The following is an 18774-nucleotide window of genomic DNA, read 5'->3' on the forward strand; positions in this document are numbered from 1 at the left end:
AGGGTATTTGTTTTAGACCACATGCTTTTGGCTACTGAGCTTACGATTTCAAAGTTGAAAGTTTAAGCACACTATTAGACTTCTCAAAGACAGTTCCCCTACAGTGGGGGAAAAGTTGACTTTGAGTAATATTAAATATTTCTTTTAAAATTAGGGCTGTTTTGTGGGTATTGTTTACAATTTTAGAATCCCTAGGTTGGAAGGGGCTGAAAATTCAGCCTGTGTCACCTCCCCATTCTTGGGAATTCAGTGTGCCCCCAGGCAGCCCAGTCTTCTTTGCTTTCCAGGATTGGACCCTGACAGTTTTCTAGGAGTTTAACCTCTTCCTTACTGCTGAGGCTAAGAAGAAGATCTTTTCTACTTTAGGCAATCTGGAGTTTTTCTTTATAAATTGTGGCTTTTTGGGTTTTTTTCTTTTAAATTTTATTTCAAAACAGGAAGAACAGTTATCTGATATTAGAGATCAAAGAAGCAATACTTTTATTGGTCATGGTAGGATCAGACTAAAAGAATTGTACTATAAATAGTTGTATTGAAGAACGCTGAAATGTTTTTAAGTACCTATTTGTATAAGGTGACTGGATCAAATTGATTGTGTCTTTGGGTAGCCCCAAATATGTTGGTTTCTTGCATGGATCATCCTGAAGCTCATAACTTCAGTGGGTCTCAGTTGGTAGACATGCCCATCTTAGTCCTTAAGGCTCTGATCCCAAACGGTAAGCACTGAGCAATTTTGTGTCGGATATGAAGGGGTATTCCTAAGAAAAAATACTTTGTTGTTATAGAAATTTTGTCTTGAAGACATTCAAAAGAGGGAACTCTTGGCTTTGAAACCCTAATGTTACCCCTTTAATTTTGGCTTCCGTGCCTGGTGTGAAGGGAACACCAGCTTTTGCAAACCTCTAATTCTTGTACTTCTCTTTTCCAGGGCCCAGTCATATATGCACAATTAGACCACTCTGGCGGACATCACAGTGACAAGATTAACAAGTCAGAGTCTGTGGTGTATGCAGACATCCGGAAAAACTAAGACCCAGAACATATCCAGAGAAAAAACAAATCCAAACTGGATTCTTATGCAGAAAATATAGCCCATAACCACATGTGGCCTTGCAGACATCCGGAAAAACTAAGACCCAGAACATATCCAGAGAAAAAAACAGATCCAAATGGATTCTTATGCAGAAAATGTAGCCCATAACCACATGTGGCCTTGGATACCCAGGCAAGGACAAGCACATGTGTACTCATAGAGATAGAAAAAGATGTGTATAAAGGATGTGTATAAATATTCTATTTAATCTTGATGCGAAGAGCCAATGTTGCATGATGGAAAGATGGTATGGTTCTATGTATATGTAAATTGTCTTGCTGTCTTTGTACTTCCTTTTCAGGGTCATTTACAATTGGGAAATTTCGGAAACATTCCTGTCACCATCATTTAGAAGTGGTTTGCCTTAATGGAGACAGTAGCAGATCTTTTAGTATTTCCAATAGACATGGCCTTTTTGTCAAAGGGCTTAATCAGTCTTAGCATTTATTGTAGTTGGAGAATGGAGATACAATGATGGATGCATGTCCAGGGTGGCCTTTAATGGTGTCAGCACCAGTTACTTGGTTGCAGCTTTGAGAAAACATCCTTTGACGGTGCCGTTGAAGACAGTTTGAAGTTTTTGTTGATGTTTTTCTCTCTAAAATATGGGACAGTTTTTAGCTTTATATGTTGTATAGACTTACTTTAACTTTACACCCTTTAAGTATAACATATCAACTTGTGGATTGATAATAGTAAGATTAGCAAGGGACAAATGCCAAGGTCACTTCCTTCTAGGTACGTGTAGATCAATACCATAGAGATAAAGTAGAAAATCCAGACTTTGCTTAAGGAATATTGTACCATATGGAGAGTAAAAGGTATCAGTTGCTGAAGTCCCTCCTGCTTGAAATAAGAGTCCCTATACAGCTGGAGTAGGGGAGTTTCTTGCTTTGTAAGTAGTCAGAAATGGGATCGTTATATTGCCATTCTCCAGTATCCCACAGCTCTCTCTGGAGAACCACCTTTTTCCACTTTTAATTTTTTTTAATTACTAATTTTTTTGAGATGGGGCTTCACTATACTGCCCAGGCTGGCCTCAAACTCCTGGGCTCACGCAGTCGTCTGCCTTGGCCTCCCAAGTACCTGGGACTGCAAGCTCGTACCTCTGTACCCAGCAAGAGTACCTTCTTTGTAAAGCTTCAGTTATGCTTCCAGCAAGAGGCAGCATCATTCATGGCATTATGGATAGCTTCGTGGTTCATCAAAGACCTCTGAGGTTAAAGATGGTCTGTGTTTTTTTAAAATCAGGTAGGTGTAGTGTTACTGCTTTGAGAGTCCCTGTTTCTTTCTGTTGTTGTTTTGGTTTTCACCACCCCGTCCCCCACCCCAGTTACATGGAATTGATAAACAATGAGATGAGGGAAAATATAGATAATTTGGGGTATCTTAAAATATACACAATTTGGGGTATCTTTCTCCAAAACTCATTTTCTCCCATAAACCATGCCCACCCCACCTCAATCTGAGTTTTTATTTTTTACTGGAAATAAAAAGCTTGGTGAAGATTGTTAAACGTGTATATTGTCATTCTCCCATTTTCTCAATTATTTCGTTTAAAAAATTTTTTTCTTTTTAAAATCATCTGAAAGCCTACATTTATGGGAAGAATACTGTCTAGCTGGTTTGCAGAACATGTCTGGGGTAAGTGGGAATGAGGGGTAATGTTAATTTTTTTCCCATTTAGTTTGAGGTTCTCTTTCCTTCCTGTCTTGCCATCTTTTTGGGGCATTTGCAGGCTAAATTCTAACAACATTCCTAAAGGAAATAAAGCAGGATTTAGATTTAAAGGTGTGCGTGAGGTGGTAAGATAAAGGACATATGCGCTTCAAAACTCACTCTCTCCCATACATGAGGCCTTTTGTTTTCTAAGGAACTATTTTTCTTATTCTCATCATGCTCCTGCTACACCCCATGTCTGTGTGAGTAAACAAGTTCAGGGTTTACCACACACACACACACACACACACACACACACACACACACACACACACACACACGTGCCATCTTCTGGAGCCGGGCAGCATCTGGTTGACCTGTGTGGGATGGAGCAAAACCTGCCTGCTCTGCTGTTCATAGGCCCCGCTCGAGAGTGACACAGAGCGCTGGCCCTGAGACTTTCCCACAAAGTGGCCAAATCTGACTCGCATCCTAAAACTTCAGGAGCCTCTGGAAGACCTCTTGTGTTAGGAGGGGAGCGGTGTTGGGATTGTCACTGTTCTGTGCCCGAGGTAGAAAGGACCCAAATCTTTGAGAGACCAAGTGTGTTCGTTTATGTGTGTCATGCCTCCTTCCAGCCATTTTTGCATTTCTCAACAGTTCCTGTGAATAAACTGCACATTCCTGATACTCCTGATAGCAAGAGCCCTGATTTCTGCTTTTGGTGCTGGGACCACGAGTGCCCCCAGGAGCACTCACTCGAATGACCCCTGTAGGCCTCTCCTCCCTCACTGCCTCCTTCCCGAGCCCCCAGCCGCCCACCTCCCACTGTCAGGACTCTGCCTTCTGGCGAAGCATCCCCTCGGCTTACTGCCGAGCAAGGCCAACCTTACTGCCCGGGCAAGGCCAGTCCTCCACGAGCCTCGCTCTCCGGGTCTTGAGGCTGCCTGAAGGAAGGTGCTCGCACCTGGGTAGGGCAACTCAGGGCAGGGCCTTTGTAACCTCCGCACACTTTGGATTTGGGGCCCGTTTTCCCGTGCTCAGCATCCCCGGCCGGTTGCAGATAGCAACAGCAGTGTGGCCTCCACGTGGCACACCTGCCCTCTCCCCTGTCTTCTTAGTGGCAGAATGAGACCTCTTAAAATTATAGGTGAATTTTGTAAGGGGGCACCAAAATGGGATTGCTTAGAGATTAAAATTCCAAACCATCTGTAGTTTTTTGATGGAAATGTATTCAGCTGGGGAAAAACCATCAAGCGCATTATTGGTTTTTTTGATCTTACTTTTCAATTGTATTCTTGTGAATATTTTAATACATCTTTTTCAACTTCTGAATTGTGTTGTGTGCTTATTTTTTTTATTTTATTATTTTTTTTGGGGGGGGAGGCAGAGTCTGGCTTTGTTGCCCAGGCTAGAGTGAATGCCATGGCGTCAGCCTACCTCACAGCAACCTCCAACTCCTGGGCTCAAGCAATCCTGCTGCCTCAGCCTCCCGAGTAGCTGGGACTACAGGCATGCGTCACCATGCCCGGCTAATATTTTCTCTATATATTAGTTGGCCAATTAATTTCTTTCTATTTATAGTAGAGACAGGGTCTTGATCTTGCTCAGGCTGATTTCGAACTCCTGACCTTGAGCAATCCTCCCACCTTGGCCTCCCAGAGTGCTAGGATTACAGGCGTGAGCCACCGTGCCTGGCCTTGTGCTTATTTTTAATCGGATAGAAAAGAGATAAATAATAGCCTTTTCGTTCACACCACTGCAGCCACACCAGCCTCCTTTTTCTTCAAAAACGCCATCCGTGCGCCTGCTTCAGGGCCTTCGTGCCAGAAACATGCCTGCTGCAGATACTCGTGGTTTGCCCTCGCCTCCTTTAAACCTCTGTTCAAATATCACCTTCTCAGAGAGACCTCCTGGGACATATAAGAGAGCAGCCACACCCCCACCCGGGCTCTCTCTACCCAGCTGAATCCTGCTCTGTTTTTCTCTTCGGTCCCACTGTGTATTTGCTCGTCTGTTTTCCCCACTAGAACCTAAGCACCAGGAGGCCGGGTCTCCGCTGCTGTCCCCTGCTCTATCTGCAGCGTGTAGAACAGTGCCTGGCACCGAGCAGCTGCTCAGTACATTTAGGCTGGACAGCCGGATGACGGTGGGTATGCTAAGCATACAGAAACAAAACAGGACAAGGCTCCTCAAGGAGCTTGCTACAGAGTGGGTGTGACCGAAGGTGACATAACAGGAACAACTAATAATTATCAATGCTAAGTAGTGATTGTGTGCCAGGCACTTTGCATTTCTTGCTCTATTATAGCACTGTTGAGTTAATACTGGTTGTCCTAATCTTAAACCCACTTTTAGAAAGACAATGGCAGGCTATATAGTTTGCCCAGTGTCGCTTAGCTAATAAGGTACAGGAGTGGGGCTGGGGCTGTTTGATCCCAAACCTTGTGCTTAACCACTAAGCCCTGTGGCCTCTCACACCAAAGGGAAGAACTTAACGTCTTCCTTACTCGAAAAAATATGCTGTGCACCAGAAATGCCATTGCAGTTTTCTCCCTGTTCCTTGGGAGCTGGGTGGGGTGACATGAGGGTTACAGTAGCTGCAGATGTCTGGGGCTCTTAAACGTTAGTTTAGAAGACAGTGTGGTTACTTAATGTGTTGAGAGCTCTGTCACAAATAACACGTTACTAATAAAGCTTTGAAGTTTTCCAGTGGTTTATTAATTTTATGTTACCGTGGATTCACAGTGAGCCCCCCTGGCTTGCATAACGTTGTGCTTTCTTGAATAGGGGTGAGAGAGTTACAGCTGATGGCAACGCCCCTCCCTGGGAGGGATTCTCACATGTGAACGGCATCCATCGTGTGTGAGGTGGCAAAAACAACAGAGATGCTTCCCACAGCACACAAGGGCAGCGGTGATGAAATCTTGCGGGTTGCATCGCCTTCAGTTCCTTCCGACTAGAACTAAGTGTTGGAGAGCATCCTTCTGCTGGGCCTCTAAAGTTTCCAAGCTACATGGAAAATGCACCAACCAAATACATACTGACTGTTTATGAGGGAGGCGTAGGGCCCTGCGGGAGGTGAGGTGGGCAGTGTTTGAGATGAAATCTCAGAGACTCCTTCTAACTCCGACTGGCTCCTTCTGACCCCTCTGGGTGAATCTGACGCTAACTAGATTTGTGAACCCCTGACTTAATCCTCCCAACTGTTTAGGGTGGGAAGTGGCATTATGTAGCTTTGGTAGAGGTCGTGGTAGGAAGGAAGCAACCTTCTGCTTTCATGGTGGATTCCTCCCTGCATTTCCTGTGTATTCAAGATTTTTTTTTTTTTTAAGAGACAGAGGTCTCGCTCTGTTGCCCAGGCTGGAGGGCAGTGGCTATTCACAGGTGCAGTCATAGCTCCCTGTAACTTCAAACACCTGAGCTCAGTCGAGCCTCCCACCTCAGCCCCCGAAGTAGCCGAGACTATGGGTGTGCACCACTGCCCAGCTTCAAGATTTTGTTATATGAAAAACTTCAATATGTTCTGTCTTTTTGTAGAATGGCGTTAGTGAAATTACCCTTTGATGTAATTCTATCAGCCTGCGTTGAAGTATGTCATCAAAGAGTCCCATGAAACTACTTGCTGTACTTGACTGCCATGATGCTTTTGAAAACATCCTTCTCTATCATTTTCCAATTTCATAAAGGCCAATACCACAAATTTCTCTCTGGATTTAATACCAAGAAAACTTTCTCGTGAAAAATTTTGTTTCATAGTACTCTTGTGCACGTTGACTCTGGTCACTGGTTGTATTTGCCCATTTGCTTTTGCTACTGTGTATGTTAAAGCCAAATTTGTGGGTCATTTCCTACCCCCATACAGAGATTGTCATATACACGTTGCACATTAAGCTTACTCATAGCTTTATATATATCTTGAATTATATTTAGCTGTGTAATCTGTCTCAATTGTTTCCAATGATAGAATAATAGATAGAGAACGTAGGTAGACAAACATCCTGGCCGTGGCAACAGAGAGATTCATCATGCCAACCACAAACTTAACTCTGACTTCACAAAAACCATTTTACAAATTCATACTGTTGCCCAAAAGGAATGAGAATAAGAGTATATGACTGGCTCAGTGCAACAAAACTACATGACAGGAGTTACAGCACACACACACACAGCCTATATCATTCTCATACCCTTGTTGATCAGTGCTGGGGAAGCTGGATTCTCGAATGTGCTAGAAGTTCATCTGTTACTGCAGGTATGATTTCCATTTGTATAATGGGCTTGAACTATGACAGCAACTTAAATTGCCCAGAGGTATCAAGTGATGTGGGGATTTCAGAACATGGGATTAACTTGCTTCAGGAACACTAACGGTTTTGTTTGAGATATCCAGTTAAATAGGAAACTTAAAGGTAATTGTTTGCTTCAATTATTTATATCATCATACTGGAAGTTGCTGAAAAAGTTCTGGTTGTCTGTTCAAGACAGTAAAAGAATAAATCATATTTTGCCCAATAAGTTGTTGGAATCCTTTTGGAAATGAAAGGATTACTGATTGGTTGATTGATTGGATTTTCTAATTTTTACTAAATTGTTGTCATGGCAAAAAAAAAGAAAAATTCAGATGTATACAAAAGAGAATGCTAAAATCAACCTCCATATACCCATTTTCAATAATTATTTCATCCAGCGCTTTCTTCTTTTCCTCTCCTCTGAATTATTATTTTATTTTTTTTTTTTTTGAGACAGAGTCTCGCTTTGTTGCCCAGGCTAGAGTGAGTGCCGTGGCGTCAGCCTAGCTCACAGCAACCTCAAACTCCTGGGCTCGAGCGATCCTTCTGCCTCAGCCTCCCGGGTAGCTGGGACTACAGGCATGCGCCACCATGCCCGGCTAATTTTTTTTTTATATATATATCAGTTGGCCAATTAATTTCTTTCTATTTATAGTAGAGACGGGGTCTCGCTCTTGCTCAGGCTGGTTTTGAACTCCTGACCTTGAGCAATCCGCCCGCCTCGGCCTCCCAAGAGCTAGGATTACAGGCGTGAGCCACAGCGCCCGGCCTTCCTCTGAATTATTTTAAAATAAATCCCCAAATCATATCAGTTCACCCCTACATTCTTCATTGTGCGTCTTTTAAGAATATGGACGTTTTCTTACAAGACAGTACCATAATATCTTGTCACATTTAACAAAAACATTTCTTAAAACATTTTTTAAAGACCCATATCTTTGGTTTCATCTATTACCCAGTTTGTATTCAAATTTCTCCTGTCTCTTAAATAGCACTTTACAAATGGTTTCCTCCAATCAGGATCCAAACATGGTTCTAATAAGGAATTTTTTTGCCTGTTTTGAAACCAAAAGTGAGATCACGGTGCTCTGAAGTTTGCTTTTTTTCCCCTTAGCGTCGTGCCAAAGAAGTTTCAATGTCAGCACTTACAAAACTAGGCCATGAATTGTTAACACCTGCAGGGCTTTTTTCTTGTGCAGATGCACCGTGATATTTTAAACCATTTCTGAATTTCTGGACATTTAGGTTGTTTCCACTCGTTTTGTTATTGTCATTTGTCTCTATGAACTATTAAAGGAAAAAAGCCAAATGTAAATAATTTGCAGCCACAGAAAACCAGCCCAGAATCAGTCCTTGGGCCTTGGGCATGGGATCTAATATCTGAGAGGGATGAAAGTGCCTCTTAAGCTCCCTCCCCTCCTCACATCCTTCCTAAAGCCACCGGGAGCTGGCAAAGAGCCACTGCTCTCAAGTGCGACTTCGTCTCGGGTTGTTAGAAAAACAACTGGGGGTGGAAGGCGTGAGGGAGCTCTAGAATCTACGGGAGACCTGGCCGTGTTTACAAGGAAGGAAAGGCAAACCTTTCAAGCTCAAAGGAGTCCCTGGGGAGCCGCTGCTTCCAGCTCCCATTTCCTCCCGCAAACAGGATGTGAAACTATTGTCCCTTCTTAGCTCGGCCTTTTGGATTTGCTCCTCCGTCCATTTCTTTGTTGTGGGCTTGGTGAAGCGGGCCTTTAGTGTTTCCGGAACGGAACGTAAGAAAGGACTGACATATGTCGTATTTTTAACCTCTCCATCTGGGAAGAGGAAGTCTGGCAGGTTTACTAGTCTCACATTTGCTCTCGAGCCCAGCCCTGCCCTCAGTGCTGTGCAGCTGCCCCGTTTGTGGTGACTTTGCCCTGGGGGCATCGAGTCATTTCAGGTGTCTGTACCTGAATCACCTCTGCTCTGGGGGCAGGGATAGGGCAGAGCTGAAGACCCGCTTGCTCAAGGCCTGAGGTTCTCAGTCCTCTCAGGAGGACTCCAAGGACACTGAATTCTGTGATCTTTCTAGACCACATTCGTGGTTCTTTTCTCTGCCTTTGAAGAGTTATCGTTATTATTTTTTAATCACAAAGTTGCGTTTAACTAAACCAAAGAAACGGGTTTTGCATTTATCTTGTAGGGAATCTCTTAGAACGCACAGTAGACCCACAGGAACGTGGCACGTTTTGCAAAGCCCTGTCCTGGCTCTTGCTGGCCCAGCGGAGCCCCAGATGCTTGTTCATAACGTGTCTGCACGTTCCAATCTGTGCACAAGCTTTTACTGTGAGCCATTCCTGGAGGAAGTTGCTCAGGAAGAGGGGGAAACTTTCTAAAAAGCTCACTCAAGTGCCTCAGTCCCGAGAATGTGAAGCATCTGGGGGACTGAGCTTGGGGTTAAAGGAAGAGGAACCAGCTACAGGACTGCTGCCCCAGTCCCTCTGACACTCGGCCTCGAAGTCAGGACACTCCAGGCTCTTGGAGAGAAGGTTGAGCTAATAATTTAATGCTGACTAATTGGGGTTGAGCAAGAGAGAAAAAAGCCCTAGGGAGAGAAATGAAATGAACTCAGGAGGAGAGCTAGCACTTGGCTGGAAATAAACTGGGCCGCCTTCCATAGCCTCTCTTAAAAATACCATAACAGAAAATTAAAGATTTTTGGTTCCTATTGTACATTTTGTCTATTTAAATTAATTTCATGCTTTTCGGTTGTGATTCTTCTGTGGCTACCTTTCATGCCTCCTGCCTTGCAGTAGGCACGGATTAAAGTCACTGCAAATAACGCCATCCCTTCCTACAGAGGCCACGTGAGAGAGGCCAGAGAAATGTAAGCAGCTTAGCCAATTAGACTGATATCTGATCTGTTACTATGCACTGACGTGACATCCTGGAATCACTTTAGTTGGATAACTATATATCATAAGAGTTTTAGCCTGAAATATTTGTATGCTAGAAACTCCCTTCTCATCCAAGCTGGTTATTATTCTCTGCTATAGAAATGCCTCCGGATCAGCCTTCAGTGGTTCTGTTTTGGCATTTTGAGGTTAATGCAGACAGGGATAGACCTGCACTATATTATGTAGTAGTCACTGGCCACATGTGGCCATTTAAATTTAATTGAAATTAATAAAATTTAAAATGCATAGCTGCTCTTCAGTCACGCAAACCACATTTCAAGTGCTCAGTCGCTACATGCATCTTGTGGCTACCATATTGATCAGGGCAGATGCAGGACTTTTCCTTCATTACAGAAAGTTCTATCGAACGCTAGTGTAGACCCTGCAGGAGTCAGCGTCCTTTCCAATGGCTGCTCCAGGCTATGTGCACACACACTCACAGAATCCTCCTACACCGTTTTTTCCCTCTGGTATGGAGGTGTGGGTGGGGATGAGTGGGCGCCTCACAGTGGTGGTTCCTGGTGGCTGCCACTTTCTGGTGGGTGGACAGCATATGCTCCTTCCACCATTCACTCAACATGTTGCCTACGGTGTCCCACACGTCGCAAAGAGCCACGATGCAACTGTGGACAACTGTGATGTTCAAGCTCTGTGAACAACACAGAGCTTGCTGAAGACCTTCTCATAGTTGGGCCCCATGCCAACTTCTGGGGATAGAAAGACGAGGGAGATAGATCCCCTGCCCTGGATGAGCTCAGAGAGGAGACAGTCCTGCGGGAGCCACTCTAACGAGGAAGGCTACGCAGCTGGGGAATAACAAGGGCAGGCTGGTGAAGCCAACCTGCAGCGGAGAGGAGGTGCTGTGAGGCAGAAGCATTCGACAGCAGATTGGGCCTAGACATGGTGGCTCTCGTCCCCAATCCCAGCATTTTGGGAGGCCAAGCAGGCAGGATTGCTTGAGGCCAGGAGTTCGAGGCCAGCCTGGGTGAGAGAGCGAGACCCTGTCTTTAAAAAAAAAAAAAAAAGATTGGGGCCGGGCACGGTGGCTCATGCCTGTAATCCTAGCACTCTGTGAGGCCGAGGCGGTGGATTGCTCAAGATCAGGAGTTCAAAACCAGCCTGAGCAAGAGTGAGACCCCGTCTCTACTATAAATAGAAAGAAATTAATTGACCAACTAATATATATATAGAAAAAATTAGCCGGGCATGGTGGTGCATGCCTGTAGTCCCAACTAGTCGGGAGGCTGAGGCAGGAGGATTGCTTGAGCTCAGGAGTTTGAGGTTGCTGTGAGCTAGGCTGACGCCACGGCACTCACTCTAGCCTGGGCAACAAAGCCAGACTCTGCCTCCACCCCCCCCAAAAAAAAAAAGAAAAAAAAGATTGGGAGAAACACTAAAGAATCTGGCAAAGACCATTCCAGTTGGAGCAACCAGCCACAAGGGTTCCGGGTAGGGGAGAGCGAGGCCAGATGGTTGAGCAGTGCACTTGGGAGCAAGCCAAGCCTCACTAGCCTTCCACTCCAGCTCAGCAATTGGGATGTTGTCCTGAAGGCAAATCAAATTGTAAGTAGAGTAACAAATGGGGACTGGTGTGTTAGCATGCTCACCCTGCCAGTTGTTGGAAATTTGAAATCAGATAGAAATCTCAAATCGGGAGACCATTCAATCATGCAGCCCTTAGAGAGCCCAGCTAGAGATGAAGCAGCTGGGAATTTCAGCAGCAGTGGGAATAGAGACGATAGAAGGGCTGCGGGAAATGTTTAGGAAGATGGTCCAGAGCACTGGCGGGACACAATGACTGGCTCTGGGGCTGAAGAGAGAAGAGTCAGGTGGGCAGGGACTGGCGCCATAAACAGAGATGGGAGACTGGCCATGAGTAGGCGACCCAGGCGGAAGGCAGGGTTGAAAGGCTGAGGTTTGGGGCCGAGGGAGGGGGACAAATATAACAGTCCACTTAGCAAGCAAAGGGAGTCACACAAGTGCTCGAACATATTCAGTCCTTAGTTTACTCAGCCTCTCTTCATTAATTTTGAGCATCCTCCTTGAAAAGCCCATCTCCGATTTCAATATGTTCTACCTCCTCCAGTGTCTTTCAAATCGATGCTCTCACCTCTGTCTCCGCCCCGCTTCTTCACTTTAGGCCACCCTAATTGCAAGCTTGCAACAGCAACTGTCTCCCAGCCTGCATCTCCACCCAGCTCTCTTCTAACCCTCTTCCATAAAGAGTGGCGGTCTTTCTAAAACAGAAAGGTGGCGCACGCACCTCCTCAGCAAAGCCGTGCAGGGACTCCTGCTGCTGGCAGGATAAGGCCCATTACCCTACACCACCTGGCCACAAGGCCTTAGGGGCTGCAGCCCCCAGGCTGCCTCCTGGCCACCACTGCACACTCCCTCGCACAGCCGGGCTCCGTCCAGACCCCGTGGGAGGACCCAGGCCCTCCAAAACGTCTCCCGCAGCGAACCCTGTGTCCCAGCCCAGAAAGCTCGTCACCTGGCTGAGTCCTGTCTCCCCTCCCAGGAAGCTTTCTCCAGCCTTCTAAAGCCAGGTCGGGGGGTGTGCCAGGCCCCTTCATAGCTCAGCATTCTCCGTATCTGTGCCCCCCGCAGAATTCTGAGTGCTTTACCTGTATAACCCACAACCACCTTAGGAGATGGATACTACTACCATCCCCATTTTACAAACAAGGGGATGGAGCTACAAAGAGGTTAAATAACTTGTTCAGCAACATGAAGCTACCAACTGGATCCAATCCAGCGAGGTCCCAGGCCCACATCTGTAGCCACCATGCACGGTGTTTCTTATTCGTTGTTTTAACCCTACTGCAGAGCCCGGCTAGTACGATGTTTAGTAATTTTTTCTGATCTCCGTGAAGGTTCGTATAATTTTCTCGTTCAATAAATATTAGGCTCCTACTTCTAAGGCTGCCCGTAAGGATTAACTTGAAATGATCAAATGAAAATGTTCTTTAATACATTTGTTAATTCACATGCTTTCTGGACACTTACTAGTGTGTAGGCACTGGGCTTTCTGCAGGAGACGGGGGACAAGGACAGCAGCTCTGCCCTCCAGGAGTTCACAGATATGGGGAGAGTCCAAGGGCTCATGCAAAAAAAAAAAAAAAAAATCACTTTTCCATTCCTCTCTGTTCCTGAAGCCTTCATGGATTATTTATGGCTGCCTTCTCCTGCAAATAATTCTACCCAGGATGCTCCTGAGAATGTCACACTGGAAGCTCCCCACATGTAAGGAGGGGAGCAGGGCGGGAAGGTGCAGGGGTGCTGGACGCTGAGGCTGCAGACGGGAGAGCTTGGCCAGAAACGGTTCTGTGGGCTGCAGCCACAGCCGGGAGCCAGTGCTGCCATCTGCTGGCCAGAGGGAAGGTCGCCCACACCCATCCTGGTGGTGGGAGGTGGAATCGCAGCCTGATGTGGGCGGGAAGGGACCGTAGCACAACTTGTTAATTAGAGACAAGGGAACTGATGCGAAGAGACTTGCCCAAGGTCACATAACTGATTTGTGACATAGTCAGGACCGGAAACCCACTACAGGGTTTCTGTAAAACCTGATGCATGTAAAATTCAGGCACGTAGCCGGGCGCGGTGGCTCACGCCTGTAATCCTAGCTCTCCGGGAGGCCGAGGCAGGCGGATTGCTCAAGGTCAGGAGTTCGAAACCAGCCTGAGCAAGAGCGAGACCGCGTCTCTACTATAAATAGAAAGAAATTAATTGGCCAACTAATATATATAGAAAAAATTAGCCGGGCATGGTGGCACATGCCTGTAGTCCCAGCTACTTGGGAGGCTGAGGCAGGAGGATCGCTTGGGCCCAGGAGATTGAGGTTGCTGTGAGCTAGGCTGACGCCACGGCACTCACTCTAGCCTGGGCAACAAAGTGAGACTCTGTCTCAAAAAAAAATTCAGGCACGTGGAATGTACAGTCTTCAAATTGCAGCCTAGTCTTTCCCCACCTCTTCCTCTGTCTCCTTTCCTCAGTCCTGGGAGATAACATCACTGTACTTCCCGTGATGACCCGCCCTGGCCCTGTCTATCTTCTCCAGCCCACCCAGCCCGGCACAGCGTTTTGCTTGGCTTGGTCAGAAGTCAAATAAGATGTGAACGAGACTCTTGAACTCTTGGAGGGCAAGGATAGCTGGGCACCCCAGCTTCTCCCTGGAGGACTTCATCTCCTGGGATGCTAGCAATTCACGTGGAAGCCCTGACAAGTGCTCTGGAGGTGGGGAGGGCGACGACACTTGAGGACAGTGCAGCCTGTGCAGACTGGTCCTCAGATGCTCAGGCTTCTATCTCCTGTCACGTGAGGAAAGACCAATGCCAAACCCCTCTTTTCTACAGAGCGAGCACTGCTCCAACCTGTCTTTGTGTGAGCACAGCCCCTGTCGCTTATGCACCCACCCACTCCCAGCGAGGGAGAGCTCTTTAGGAGGAATGCATGCCCTTTGCTTTGCCTCCAGACGTCGAACAGCAAGTGGGAGACCCCAAGACCCAGATGGACATCTGTTGGAGGCAAGGACCCTCAAAGACCCTCAACTCCCCTATGACTCGTCCTACGCACGGGCTTCGCCCTGGAAAATTCCCAGAACGAAAACAGCACCCCACCCTCCAGCTATAGCTCCGAGAAGAATGCGTTCCATGACGTGCTGACCACGGAATGCTCCAGGGAGTGCTGACTGCAGTTGTTCCCGACCACCTGCCAGGTTGGGGTTGAGTGATCAGTCACAAACAGCTTCGATACCGATAAGACGCTGATTGGGGCTGATTAGCCCAGACCCAAGCCTCATCGTCACCCCACTCTATTTTTCTGTTTCTACTTCCTTGTTTCTGTATGCTTATAAAACCTACAAAGAATCCAAGTAAAGTAGACCTTGACAACCCTTTGCTTGGTCTCGTTCCTTTCTCTCGCCCATCTCTTTCAGGCACGGTCCCCCTTGACCCCACGAGTAACAGAAGGTCCCGCGGGCCGGGACAGACATCCTCAGATAACTTGGCCTACCTGAGCCAGGCCAAGGCCGCCCTAGCCCAAGGGGCAGTAGGCAAAACAACTTTATAGGGAAAAACGAATTCCTATCCCTTTACCCCCATAGATTACCTTCTAAAGGTGATCCCCAGAAACTGTCTAACACAGCCCCTCTTTTTTTGTTTTAAATAGATGAAAGAGTGGACGCCCAGCAAGTCGAGTGAGAGAGAATTTTGAGGCCGGGAGAGTGGTATGAGAAGAGGTTAGAGAGGCAGGAAGGGGCCGGATCACGTAGGCCTTGTATACCAGCGTAAGTAGTTTGGAGATATATATATATATATATATTTTTTTTTTTTTTGAGACAGAGTGTTACTCTGTTGCCCAAGCTACAGTGAGTGCCGTGGCGTTAGCCTAGCTCACAGCAACCTCAAACTCCGGGGCTCAAGAGATCTTGCTGCCTCAGCCTCCCGAGTAGCTGGGACTACAGGCATACACTACCATGCCTGGCTAATTTTTTCTACATATTTTTAGTTGGCCAATTAATTTCTTTCTATTTTTAGTAGAGACGGGGTCTCGCTCTTGCTCAGGCTGGTTTCGAACTCCTGACCTTGAGCCATCCTCCCACCTCGGCCTCCCAGAGTGCTAGGATGACAGGTGTGAGCCACTGCGCCCGGCCTAGTAGTTTGGATCTTACTCTGTTTATTAAGTGCAGTGAAAAGACACTGGAGGACTCCAAGCAGGGGTGACTCCAAGCATGGGGTGACCCACAGGCTGACTGCGCCTTCTATGCCGAGAACAGCTCAGAGAGGGGCAAGAGCGGAAACAGGAAGACCGTTCGGTTGGTCTGGGGCAATGCCGCCAGTGAGAAACTGAGATGGCTTCGTCTAAGGTGGCAGTGGTGGAGACGAGGAGTGGTTACATCCAGACATACCCTGGAGGTACCTGGATTTACTGATGGACTGGGAGGGTGTTGAAGAAACAGAAGAGTCAGCGATAACTAGATTTTTGGAGTTTGAAGGATTAGTGCCATTTCCTGTGCTAGGGACATTTGAGGAGGGAGCAGCTGGCTAGGGACTGGGCAGGGAGCAGCCTAGCTCTGTAGAGGAAAAGGAAGCTGGTTGACATATATTTCAGGATTTGTTTGGGTTTTTAATTAATAGACTTTACTTTTTAGAGCAGTTTTAGGGTCATAGCATAACTGAGTAGAAGGTACAGAGAGATCCCATATACTCTCCCATCCCCTACTGTCAACATCCCCCGCCAGACTGGTACATGGGTTACAAGTGTTGAACCCACCTTGACTGACACGTTATCACCCGGGGTCTAGAGTCTTGGAGTTTACGTTAAGGTTCATGCCTGCTGCTGTGCATTCTGTGGGTCTGAAATGTCCATCTTAAACAACAAGATTCAGAAATTATGATGAAGTGTAGAGTTTACTTGAGCACAGAGCCTGAGGGTGGCCACCTGGAAGACACCAACTCCAGACAGAGTCAGCCTTCCAAACTGGAGAAGCTATGGTTTCACTTATGCAGGCAGAGAGAGAGAAATCTTGGCAGGATTACAACATTTTCCACGTGAGACCAGTACGTACATTAATGATTTGATTGGTTATAGATTGGTACATTCCAAGGAGGATTACTTTATTCCTCCACAAGGACGGGAAGTGATCTAAAGGGGTCTTATCTCTGGTGCCATTTGGTCCTCCTAATTATTTATAGGAAGGAAAAAAAAAAGGCAGAAGTTGCAGCTGAATGCCACATGACTGAATGCCACATAGCCACATGCCTCTCGAGGCTCAGAATAATTTAAAATTCCAACAGCTTTAAGTTTGAATTGTTTAATTTCACAGAATAAATGTATAATTATGTGTATCCACCATTATAGTGATGTACAGAATAGTTTCGCTGCCCTAAAAATCCCGCGCTCCTCCTCTTCATCCTTTCCTCTTTCCACACCCTGGCAACCAATCTTTTACTGTCTCCAGGACAGTTTTGCCTTTTCCAGAATGTCACATGGATGGAACCACACAGTCTGTAGCCTTTTCAGACTGGCTCCTTTCACTTAGTAATATGCATTTAAGGTTCCTTCATGTCTTTTCAAAGCTTGATAGGTCATTTCTTTTTAGCATTGAATAATATTTCCTTGTCTGGATTTATCACAGTTTTTTTTTTTTTTTTATTCATTCACTTACTGAGGAACATCTTGGGTGCATTCAAGTTTTGTTTTTGTTTTTTTTCCTTAGATCAATGAAGATGCATTCAAGTTTTGATAATTATAAAGTTGAGGCCGGGTGCGGTGGCTCACGCCTGTAATCCTAGCACTCTGGGAGGCCGAGGCGGGCGGATTGCTCGAGGTCAGGAGTTCGAAACCAGCCTGAGCAAGAGCGAGACCCCGTCTCTACTATAAATAGAAAGAAATTAATTGGCCAACTAATATATATAGAAAAAATTAGCCGGGCATGGTGGCGCATGCCTGTAGTCCCAGCTACTCGGGAGGCTGAGTCAGTAGGATTGGTTGAGCCCAGGAGATTGAGGTTGCTGTGAGCGAGGCTGATGCCATGGCACTCACTCTAGCATGGGGAACAAAGCGAGACTATGTCCCAAAAGAATAAATAAATAAATAAAGTTGCTATGAATGTCCATGTGCAGGAGTTTTTGTTTTCAGCTCCTTTGGCTAGATACCAAGGAGTGTGATTGCTGGGTCATGTGGTAAGAGTATGTTTAGTTTTGTAAGAAACTAAACTAAAACTGTCTTCCAAAGTAGCTGTACCATTTTGCATTCCCATCAGCAATGAATGAGAGTTTCTTAACACCAGAATTGTCAGTATTTTAGAGTTTTGGACATTCTAATAGATATGTAGTATTGCTTTAGTATTTTAGTAATTTGGGAGATAAACAATTCATCTCAGAAATCCTCAAACTCATTAGCACTATCTACCCATAGGACCAAAGTCAGAGCACAGCCTGGTGTTGCTGAGCTACAAAAAAATCTGAACATTTGCCTGTAGTTCACAAAGAGCACTGGGGCGGGCTGAGACTCAGGTTTGTGGGCAGCTCTTGGGCAGCTGAGCATGAACCAGGCTAAGATGGTAAGGGCAGAACCCGAGTACGGTCCCCTGACCCTTTGTTCAACTAATGCAAAGTGGCAACCAGAAGATGCTAAACTCTAAGGAGATTACTCGATATCATTATCACTATCTGTAGTGACAACCAGGAAGGCCTAACACGGGATGTAGAATATTTAAAGAAAGTAAAAATTGTAAGCTAATAATGAAGGCATATACTAGAGATAAAGGCCACCACCCAGAAAGGGCTCACAAAGGCTAACTTGCTTTGCCCACCAGCATTTATACACATATTTGATTTTAGTTTACTTCTCTCTCACTTGCTAATAGCAGACCACATACTTCTCTGCATCCTGTATGTACCAGCTGTTCTCTTTAAAGAAGAAAAACAGACTGTATAAGTACAGGATGAGGAGAATTTGTTAGAATACCTGTGATAGTATTGAGGGCTAACACATTGATCTCCAGGATACCAAGCAGTGTTGGGGTTTTTTTTTTTTTCTTTTTTTCTCTTTTTTTGCTAATCTTCTCTGTATAATTCCAATTTTAGTATATGTGCTGCCAAAGCGAGCACATGTTTTAAATTCTTTATACATTAACTCATGTAAGGCTGGGTGCGGTGGCTCACGCCTGTAATCCTAGCACTCTGGGAGGCCGAGGCGGGTGGATTGCTCGAAGTCAGGAGTTTAAAACCAGCCTGAGCAAGAGTGAGACCCCCGTCTCTACTATAAATAGAAAGAAATTAATTGGCCAACTAATATATATAGAAAATAT

At 45.9% G+C, this 18774-nt stretch overlaps 1 protein-coding gene across 1 annotated transcript in view; it reads left to right on the forward strand.

The window, feature by feature from the left end:
• MPZL1 (myelin protein zero like 1) overlaps positions 1-2609 on the forward strand; it is a 61888-nt gene extending 59279 nt beyond the window's left edge. Inside the window, exon 6 of the mRNA XM_012783871.3 lies at positions 929-2609. Coding sequence (XP_012639325.1) covers positions 929-1030 — 102 coding nt within the window. The 3' untranslated portion in view covers positions 1031-2609. The remainder of the gene's footprint in view (positions 1-928) is intronic.
• Positions 2610-18774: the final 16165 nt, after the last annotated feature.

Source organism: Microcebus murinus, chromosome 2 (genome assembly GCF_040939455.1).
Source record: "Microcebus murinus isolate Inina chromosome 2, M.murinus_Inina_mat1.0, whole genome shotgun sequence".
In the NCBI taxonomy this organism is placed as follows: Eukaryota; Metazoa; Chordata; class Mammalia; order Primates; family Cheirogaleidae; genus Microcebus; species Microcebus murinus.